General features: G+C 35.5%; 1 protein-coding gene across 1 annotated transcript; it reads right to left on the reverse strand.

The window, feature by feature from the left end:
- Nucleotides 1-927: 927 nt before the first annotated feature.
- LOC149394718 (CLEC16A-like protein) lies at nt 928-10,477 on the reverse strand. The gene is made up of 21 exons (XM_089615423.1): nt 10,241-10,477; nt 9,142-9,193; nt 8,978-9,057; nt 8,766-8,899; nt 8,526-8,622; nt 8,385-8,442; nt 8,178-8,286; nt 7,966-8,089; nt 7,154-7,340; nt 6,752-7,044; nt 6,220-6,308; nt 6,052-6,122; nt 5,197-5,307; nt 4,372-4,437; nt 4,121-4,258; nt 3,056-3,161; nt 2,905-2,976; nt 2,327-2,373; nt 1,993-2,152; nt 1,672-1,838; nt 928-1,422 (listed from the first exon to the last, which is right to left on the reverse strand). Exons 1-21 carry the CDS (start codon nt 10,291-10,293, stop codon nt 1,093-1,095), a joined length of 2,544 nt encoding a protein of 847 aa, XP_089471549.1. The 5' UTR covers nt 10,294-10,477; the 3' UTR covers nt 928-1,092.
- Nucleotides 10,478-11,042: the final 565 nt, after the last annotated feature.

The following is an 11,042-nucleotide window of genomic DNA, read 5'->3' on the forward strand; positions in this document are numbered from 1 at the left end:
TTTTCTCTATTGAATGACCGCTTCCCACAATCAAAGCCCAATTCGTTCTCTGTTAATCTCAATTCAGTCTCGTGGGTCATTTCAATTAGTTTCTTTCTCTTGTTTCATTTTCCCTATTTCTGAAATTGTTTCAAAGAACTTTACATGAATACATATATTAAAGCAACCCTTGGGGCAATGAACTTTACAGCTGTGAAATCTATCATTTTAGTGCTTTTAGATGTTCAAGTATTTTCTTTTATGCGTTGGTCAAGGTGAATTCATCCATGCAAGAACATGTGGTCAAATATATTTTTAATAATTGGAGACAGTTATTGAGTAAAACTGGGTACAATAATCCAGGAAAAAGCACAGCATAGGTTACTCTACTGCTATTGAAAAAAAACGGTCTAAATATATTTAAAAAATTAAAACTACTCGCATGTCTGAAAAGTGAAAACGGTCGTATTTTACAAGTAGGGATATTCAACTTCTTTTTCCCAAGTGTATTTTATAAATTTATACCTAAAAACTGTCGTATAATTGCATGTGTTTTCTTCTTTTTCACTTTACATTCCGATTACAGAAATACAAAAGGCTATTATATGACTACGACCTAACTGCAAAATGGTTTCTTTTGCATGAAAATTTGAAAGTGGAAACTCTGAAACTAATTGAAACAATGGGGCGTAAAAGTTCCAACACATGCTCTCTTTTCTTTTCTCCTTTATTTTTCGGAAGAGTTGAGCCGAGGCCAAACATACAGATTAGCAAAATGATGCTTCAATGCTCTCACTATAAAATCGTCTCAAATTTACAATATCGAAAAAGAAAAGAAAAAAATCCTAGAACTCGGGATAGGGTTGTCCCTAATAAAGAATGGCAAAAAGAAAAGAAAGCGATACGCTTACAAATCAGGGACACGAATGAAAAATAGTGAACAAAGAATGGAAATAAATAGCCGATGATGCTAATCTACTTTTCCGGGTATAATGCCTAGGTTTCGCGGATGATATACAAAAGGGTGAGTGGAAATAATATATTCTCACCCATCTAGTATATATATATATATAGCAAACTATAATTGAAAGAAGCAAAGCAAAGTTAAAGAACTTACAATGAATTTGACGGTGTTGTGTACGAAGAAGAAGAATTGAGATTATCCGATGAAGGATTTGATATATGTACTGTACCTTCAACGGCAAGTAAAGGTTTTATTGTTCTCTCAACCTCATTGCTTAGCAGATCGATCTCTTTGAGAATCATCGTCATCGCAGACTTGCATGATTCCTCGTCTCTAAATGCTAGTGTCCATCTTCCGTCAACCAAAGTCTTCATCTTCGGCTTAGGATAGGAACCGAATTTAGCGGGACCCACAAACGGTAAAGTGGATGGACGGATACGCAAATGTAACCATCTTGGATGCTTATCTTCAACTCTTGGCTGTAACCGGAAAAAATATAATTATTTAATAGAATAAACAAAGACCCCAAATCACAACACTAGGAATAAAAACTAAACTTTCTTTTGGAAGAAAGAAAAAAAAAAAACCCTAAGAAATCACTGAGTGAAAAAGAAACATCCAACATTGAAAGATACACAGAGACAAATGGATCATATTTTAATGAAAACACCAATCGAAAGATCTATTGTAGGATTTTTTTTAATTTTTTTTTTTACAGATATGCTTACATTTGATCCAGCAAGAGGTGCAGCGACACGGACGATTCCGTAATGCTGTTTTAAGGGCAATTCTTCAGCCAATATGACCCACCCAGACGTCCCCAAAGAGATTGGTAAGAAGTGAAAATGGCGTTCTTTACCCCTCTCAAATGCGATTCGGCAAGGCACGGCATTGACTGCAAATACCCAAAAACAACATTAGTTAGATCACGGTTTGACGCGTCACAATTCATGGTCGCTGTAAAAGTATACAACTGCGAAAAAAAAATAGAGATCTAAGACCCGTCTTTTTTGCACTATTGTCACTTGAAAGCCATAGAGAGAACTGACCAAGACTCAACTCTGTCCCGGGTTTCGGGCCCAAAGCATCTATTCCAGCTGTTTTTGCATGAACGTTTCCATACGAGTGATCTGGAGAATTGATGGGAGGTTGATCTGGCAAAATTCTACCCATAGAAAACGTTTGAAGTTGGTGTAGAAGCACAAAAACCTGAACAGGGAGGAATGAGAAAGTGTAAAAGGCGAAAGAAAAAAAAAATATTAATGCAACACGTTATGGTACTCCATAAATGGCGAGAATGAACAGAGACATTATGGAGATGAACGTTTATGAGAAGATCTATATCCGAGATGCAATAGATAAACAATCAAACATGAAACAAACCTTCACTGTTTCGCACATTCTTTCACCAGCTGCAAATGATGATTCACCTGGGAAATCAATCACACAGTCAGCATCAAGATAATCGCAATTCAGTGAATAGAACTTGTATCCCATATTCTGGTACACTTTAATTTTAACAATCTCTTTCTTGGAGCCACTTGACATTGTTTCAGCTGATTAGGCGACCTTCAATGCCCATTTATCTGTGGGTAATTTATTATGCATAAATAAACAGCCATTTAAAAAAAATAGGGTCTAGTTCCTAGGTCACATTTAGGGAACTAGAAACACTAGCAATTGCTAGGTGAGTACTTTTAGAGGGGCCTTTAGAAGAAGGGCTTGAACCTAGTACCTCTTCTCGGACATAAGCTCTTAGGTCATAAACTCTTGGGTCATAAAAATCCCATATTTTAAAACATTTCCACAAAATTGTATCAAGTATAAATCCCTTAATTGATGTATCGTGTCCACTGAAATTACCAGCCATATATTTTCTAACCATGTTCACAGTCACAGAGCAGGTCTTCTATCAAATAAAGTACAGTACGATTAATAGAAACTGCATAATTGAAACATACCATCAGCAGAGGATTTCTGTGATGACAACAGAACAGACTTGAGCTCTTTACGCGGGGATGAAGCCTCAATTGCTACAAGAAATTACATTATAAAAGCATCAGGACAAGTTAACAACCCATTTATTAGGCAGTAAAATTACAGCTAAATTACCTCTTTTGCACTTTTTCCACTCGTCATTGAGGACCGGTATCACTAGGTCAGGCCAAATTCCTTTGACCTCCATCAGAAGAGAACGCGCACATTTTCTGTACGAATCCTGCACGATAAACAACATGTTCTGGTTCATTCAGAAATCAAGCTGTCATTTTCGAATCAGAAAAATATCCATTAATTGTTAACTAGTTTCCAAGCATTGCAAAAGCAGAGGTTGATAAAACCCCATTTCCCGCTATGTCCTAGACTACCGTGTCTTCACTTTCTTTAAAAAGATTAGATATGTCATAGGTATTCCCTATTTAGACCTTATCTGGAAGGCTAATGGTCTCCAATCCGGCCTTGATCATATTCTGATCGCTGCCTTCGGATCTCAAAGCCCAGTTCAAACCCCCAAACGAAACAAGCTTCCAAAACTTATGTTCCTGGCTATATGCTGAGACATATGAACTCAAAGAAAATCCTGTGTTTCTCCCAGGAGATGGTTCAGGAGAAGATAAAGACTAGTATAGCTCTTTGGTTGTATAAAGAGGCAAAGTACCCTCTAATTTGTACTCTGCCTTGGATTTCCTGTTTTCATTCTTCTTAATCAAATCTTTAGCTTCTATTTAAAAATAAAATAAATAAAATTCTCTCGAAGAAAATATGCAAATGTTAAAAGATTTTTAAGGGCTTCTCTCGTTAATTTCGGAACTTGTTCCGGATGTAATCTTAAATAAACAACAGAAATTGCGATCCTAAGAAGGTGCCAAACACTTTTCGACAATGCACGGGAAAAAAAAAAGCAGCGGAAAAAGATATCCCGTACTGTAAATTTTATTTTTTTTAAATAAGAGATTAACACTGATTGCATTTTTTTTAATACCAGCTGTCTGTTTTTGTTTCCAACAAGAAAATAAATCCAAGCTTAACAGATAACACAAAACGCCTACATGACTCTCTTTGTATCATAGGCGGCTGGAAAAAAAAAAAAAAAAAAAAACCCTCGACCAAAGCCCAGCTCAAAGGTTCGAGGAGTTGCAGAAGAAAACACAAAACGCTCGTACAAATACATAAACTTACATTCAACAACTTGAGGTGATCAGTGTTGAACTCTGCCTCGCTGTAAGGAAGTAATTGCCGCAAAAGCCAGCCACCCTCCCACATTGTCTCCGCCGATATGTTAGACCGGCAAAATAAATTGACCAATGCATCGAGGACCTAAATCACACAGATAAATAGTTTCAAGGACTTCCTTCAGTGAATAATGGTTCTTAATTTCTGTTGTTTTGCCTTCTTTAAATCTACGGGGTTTATGCTCAGGTACAACATACCTCAAATCTGTTTAAACGAGGACTAGCTCCCACATGCTCCAAAAAGCACTTCACTCTGTACTTGACCTGTCAGATACATATTAATATATATATATAAATTCAACTCAAGGTGGGTTTAGAACTGTAATTGACAGGTTTATATAGAGTAAACTAACAAATTCTATTTACACTACCATGAGGATCATCCTTCAATTTCACATATAAATATTTATCAATGATTCCAAAACGCTATGAAGCAAGAGAACTTGTTTTTCTTGCTTCATGGCAACTATACCAACTGTAGGTATAAGATTAGTAGCGTGTTTGGATTGTTTGGGATAAGAATAATATTGAGATTCAACAAGATTACAGAACTACTTTTCCTTGTTTTATATTTGGAATTTTGGAACACCATGCTTCACAACACCAAGTTCCAGGAGATAGCATGGAATTTCAGCTCTCAACATTCGAACATGTGACCTCTGCCAAAGTCAGATTTCACAAGTTGTCTTCTTTCGCTGAACCAATGCCTTGGGTCGAACTATTTTCATTGTTTAAGTTTTTTAAAACATACTACGAAAGCAATAAATATCATAATATTTTTTTAGAGGATACATAATTATTCTTATAATAGAAAGTTTTGGGGGAACCTAAAACTATAGTTATAGAGACTATTAAGCTTTAAGCAAGCCTTATTTGCAGCACAGTGAGAAAGATGAAATGTGGAGAATCAAGTGAGGGAATATATAATTAACATATTATAATCTTTGGTAATTTAGCAGTGAAACGTGTTTGAATCTTCCAAGAAATGGCGCAGGAAAAGGAGAGCAGAAGTGATGATAGAACCTTCAACTTTTGCAGATAGCAATCCAGTTCAGTACCCGAACCCTCTCTCATTGAATTACTCTCTGTAGAGAAAAGCTGTTCTTCGCCGAGACCTTCACCAACCAAAGCCTCCTGAGATACAAAAATTAATCATAAACATCTCTGTGAGCGTAAATACCACTAACAAGAGGAACAAGGAATGATTAAGCACACCAAATATTAAACAGCGAATGTTGATATAATCTCGGAGCTACAGCCAAACTTTCAGGGAAACTTAAATTGATAGAGAACAGTGAGAAAGAGCTAAAACTGAAGGACTACTGACACACTAATGAGAGCCTTTAAATTCCATCACGATAAGAAAATACAAGGTAACTGGGTATTCAAGAGACCCATAACTCTCCGAAAAGGCTAAGCCTTAGCCAAAGTACTTTATTTCTCCCCTAAATAATAACTTTTAGCCTCCACGTATAAACTACCAACTCTTAATAATATTAATTCTGACCCTAAACAACCTTACATGGCAAGGCCACAACAGTGAATTAACCACTACCTTGGGGACAAGGTGGTTTTTCACTTTAAGCGATGAAATAATTAGTTATTTGTCTGTGATAAGAATTAGTATCAATAAGAGTTGAGTGGTCTATACATAGCAGCTAGGCTGCAAGTAATCATTTAGGGGAAAAAGGAATTAGTTTCTTTGAGGCTTAGCCATTTGGGAGAGTTACGAATACCCAACTGTTTTGCATATTCTTTTTGTTTATCAATGGAATTGGAGGACTCTTATCACAAACAGACAAGAATGTGAATGATATCAATAAACGTTGGTGCCCATACATAAATGTAATCGGAGGATATTTATAATTCTTGACCTACCAACAGTAGTTTCTTATGTTGTTTACGTTGGGGAAGAATTCCAAGAGCATCTAGCATTGACTCATCAAGTTCTGCATAAAGGGTGATTAGAAACAATAACAACGCAGTAAGACAAAACAGTGCTAACAATTAATAACCGAGGAGATAGAAAGGTAAGAAGTAGCACACCTTTTGTCTGCAACAGTGTAGCAAGGACGCACAACGAACCAGAAACTTGTACATCGTCTCCGTCAGTAACATAGTAAAGCAAGGCTTCCCTAAACGCAACAATATACAACAATTTAGAATATCTGACATTCAGAAAAATATTAAATATGTTGATCTTATAAACTTAAAACAAGGCTTCCCTAAACGCAACAATATACAACAATTTAGAATATCTGACATTCAGAAAAATATCAAATATGTTGATCTTATAAACTTAAAACACCCACTTCCTTCTGTCTGTGTTTGGTGATAAGAAATGAAAATACTCTAACGACCAAGAGTAACGGAAGCAATAGAAAATTGCAAATGTAGAGAGTTTTTATTTCCATAAAAAGTCATATTCTACAAGGCGTGACCGAATTTCTCAACTTGTCAACGTTACAACACAACAGAATCAAAAGAGACAGCTTACCCACAATTACATAAGCAGCTCAACAGTCAAGCTTAACGATGAGAATTACAAAGAAACTAAGCTAGTGTATTCAAACGTTACCTCAGAGACAAGTGTGAATCGTGACAATCGTTTCCCGAATCTACTGCGAGTGTTTGTGAAGAGCTTGGCAGCTGAGAGTCATCGAACGTTAAGCTGCAATCGTCCATCTTGCTTTCGAGCGAAGATTCAAGAGAGGCCTTATAGCCATTAGGTTTTTCAACACCCATTGGTATGAAAGCACTCAGCGGAAGAAAGAGAGAAGCGGCGATAACATTTGCCAAATCTTTAATTTTAACAATGCGCAGGACACAGCAAAGTAAAAACAGCGAAGTTACTGCGCCAAATTGTATTTCCTGCATTCACACACTACCAGAGGTTAAATAACATTCAGTTTCATGGGACTTAATGTATGAACATTATCATCAGGAAACACAGGAAGAAATCCAGAGGCGTTATACATACATTAACCACTTGAGCTGAGAGAGAGGGGAATAAAATTGGGAATATCAACAGCACCAAAAGGTTGTCTGTCATTAATCTCCCAACATCAAGAATCCCAGCAGATATCACATCACTAAAATAGTAGAGAGTGTCTTCAATTTCATTTACAGCAGCAAGAATTGACGAGGCTATCTCCTGACTAGGTTTTCTGTCACAGAAGTAATTAGAACGCCTTAGTAAAATAATATTATTCGAGACCGATGAGGACGTGAAACGCATGTAGTCCAATAAAAGGAAGGATTTTTAGCACAAATAGTCCCTAAACTATTAAGCAAGTGGCATTTTGAACCTCGACCTGTTTTTTGGATTTTTGTAGCAGTTTCAGTCCTTTCCAGAAGAAAAAAAAATGTTTTTTTTATATGAAATTCAACAGAACACCTAAGCAACTTAAAACATATTTTCAAAAGAAACTAAGAGACTGTATTCTGATTTTAAAACAGTAAAAAAAATAAAAAAGAAGAAGTTATAAACAATTTTAGATTTTTATAGTAGTAATTGCTCTAATGATACATTTTAAAATTACAAGTTACTTTAGTTGTTGTCATGTTTTATATTGTTTAGGTGTTGAATTTCATAAAACCGACAAATTAATTTTTTTTAATAACTAAAATGCTACATAAGTAATATTTAAGGACCATTTTGCTCTAAATAACAGAGTTTAGAGACCAAAATGCCTCTCGAGAAATGACTATTTGCTCTAAAAAGCCTAAGCTGAAGAACACCAGCCAATAAAGATAAAGTAACGTGACTGGTGACTCTAACTAATTACTTACTTGTTAGCATCAGAGACCAAAGAATCTAGGTCAATGCACTGCCTTCTAAAAAATGTAACCAGGTTTAAAAAAAACTCTGCATGTGGAGCGCTGGTGATGTATTTATTTACAGATTCATCGCCAACTGAAACCATTACAAGTGCATACAAGGTCAGACCATGTTCTAAAAATGGTTGCACTTTTTAGCAAGACCAGAAAATAACGGAACTCACCGATATATATATTAAGTGTCAAATTACGTACTGCAGTCCGGATCATGCTTTCTCCGTGGAAAGCAAATTTTATTGCCTCAACATAAAGCGGAAATGAAACTATGTGCTCCTACAAAAGGATTAAAAAAAGGTACAAAAGAACGTGAAATCATGTTTTGAGAAAAAATGACAACCAGACATACACCACAAAAATATCAGAAAACTTACATTCTCGGTCTTTACAAGAAGAGAAATCGTATTCTCGTTTAGTTTTCCACTTATTGCTCTTCACCCAAAAAAAAATATATTAAAAAATTAAAGCGTGGTCAACAAATGATCAGATGGAATATTGAGGTCGCTACAACAAACCTTAAGAATGATATGTAATAAGATAAAAGATCATGATGTCGAAAGTCGAACGGGTAAGTTATAAAGTGGTTCATATGCTCGTTGCTGAACATATAATCTGCAAAACAAAAATAGGACTTCAAAGGTCATCAACTTCCTTCTACTGCACTACTGTAATCAAATCAGCTAATAAATAAAAATACACAGAAAACTTAGGTTCTCTCTTCCAAAAACAAAAACAAAAAAACCAATAAAACTTACATATGGCGTGTTCTTTCTTAAGATTCTGCATCAAAATGCTCAGAGTTTGAAGCAACTGAAGTGAGACAGCCAATGTCCTGCTACACTTTAATATGCGTTCAAATTCCCCCATGATTTGCTTTTCCATGAAAAGTCTACAAACATAAAGCGCTACATAAGACACTTAGCTTCAAAATATGCATACAAAGAGCTCCGTGTGTCAGAAGTCTCACTCGAAAATGGTTGAATCGTCATGTTGGTCGCCGTATATTATCAACTCCGCTATCGATCTGATAGCTTCAATTACGAAATCCTAAATCAAAAGGATTTAACTAATTTGAGAAGGACCGGAGCAATAAAGCTACCCGAAAAAAGTAAAAGAGAGAATGTTATTTACCTTGTTGACTTCGTTTACGACCTGAACTTTTGCTAGCTGATCCGCTAAATACCTAAAATCCAAAGAACATGGTCTATATAACCATTAATATCACCTCACATCATACACATTCCAAGTCAAATAACTAAATCATCGTTCCTCCGTTTATGTCCAAACCTCTTCATCTCAATAACAAAGTTCCAAATACTCCAATACGTGGGCTTGCATTTGATTTGTCAACCAATGAGCCACAACTTTCGGACATGCTAAAACACGTTCTTTTCCAGACGGAACATCTTAAACAACTTCCTCACCACAAGTATCAAAACTAGTAATAGGTCAATAATACACCAACTCAATCCTCCTTTAACCCAATTGTTGAAGATTCGTTTAAATGTATAGAATGTGCTTTAGAAGATTATATCTCTGTTTAAACGCCGGTCGAGTCATGAAACATCATGTACAGGAACGAAGTACACAAGCTGAAAGAAAGGCATATTCCCAAAGTTTCGTACTTACTCTTCTTCTTTGTATATTCAATTTTTTTTTATATAGAATTCGTAAGTTTTTGGCGCAAAGCAAACAATTCAAGCCTATCAAGTGAAACCCCCCAAACTCGTAATATTCAGCCGTTACTTCAGTCGCTCTCAGCTAATCATATACTTTTTTCTTCTATTGACCAAATCAATTGCTCTCTCTTTGGACCTAAATGATAAGCAATTACTATCGTTATCTTTCTCAATGAGAATTTTTCGAATTTGAGACCATTTTTGTATATGTTGAAACTAACGATTGTGTTCATTACATTCCATGGCGAGCAATTTCGCTGCTTATGGATCAACGAAACATAGTCTCTGAACTAGGACACTCATTCACGTTTGGTTGGGTAAAATTATTCATCTGATAGCTAAAATTGAAAGATTTTATGAAAAGAAAATACTAGTATACCAATTAATCATTCCCGTATAACCACACGCAAGCGAAATTCGAATAATCGAAATTCTGATTCACCAATAATAAAAATTGGAGGAAAATCGCAAAACAATACGAAAGATGAAGAAAAATGACGAATTGGAAAGGCAATCGAATAGGAAAAAAAAAAAGAAAAAAAAAGACGAACCTGAGGTTATCGATGGAGAATCGATCCCGGGATTTCCAGAACGAGAGCCACATGGCTTCAAAAGTGTTGATCAGTGAGACCACACTGAAGGCTCATAATCGGCCACGAAATTCATGGGAATCGTGAGATCGAAAGTGAAATTGAGAGTGATTTGTGTACATTCAGAGCTCTCTCTGTAGAAGCTTCGGAAACAGACTGGTTTCGGAAGAAAAATAAAAGAGGTCTTCTTTGATCACCCAAACCACTTTTTTATGTTTTCTATTTTAAATAATATTTAATATTAAATTGCTGTAACGATGATGAATTATAATAATGAAGGTGTGACAATAGTTGTAATATAAGTTATAACACGTCTCAAGTTTGTGTTCCTTCCTGTGGACCCGCCTAGTCCCTTTTTTTTTTTTTTCTAATTAGTACGAAGCATACTAATTAAAAGTTTAAATATAACTCACAACGAAAACTAGGTCGAATGAGATCAAGTGATTGTATATTTTGTGCATACTTTTAAGTTTTAACATGTATAAGAATAAAAAGTACGCTAAACTGGAACAAATATCTAATTTTCTCGAACAATTTTGATTGATTGACTGAAAAAGACATGTCTTAGTCTATATAGAGAAACCTCTTTTAAATTTTCTTCTATAGATTTATAGTGGTTCACTTTCAATTTAAAAATTACGTCCACTTTGCCGCTTCAGATTCTCACTAAAACCCAAATCGGGAGAAAATATGTTTACAATTCTCTTGCAATCTACAAATAATATTGGCGCATGGGGTATTTATAAGGAAGACACTAGGGCTA

Source organism: Urtica dioica, chromosome 5 (assembly GCF_054948205.1).
Source record: "Urtica dioica subsp. dioica isolate 48M chromosome 5, U.dioica_male_clone48M_v1_H2, whole genome shotgun sequence".
Classification (NCBI taxonomy): Eukaryota; Viridiplantae; Streptophyta; class Magnoliopsida; order Rosales; family Urticaceae; genus Urtica; species Urtica dioica.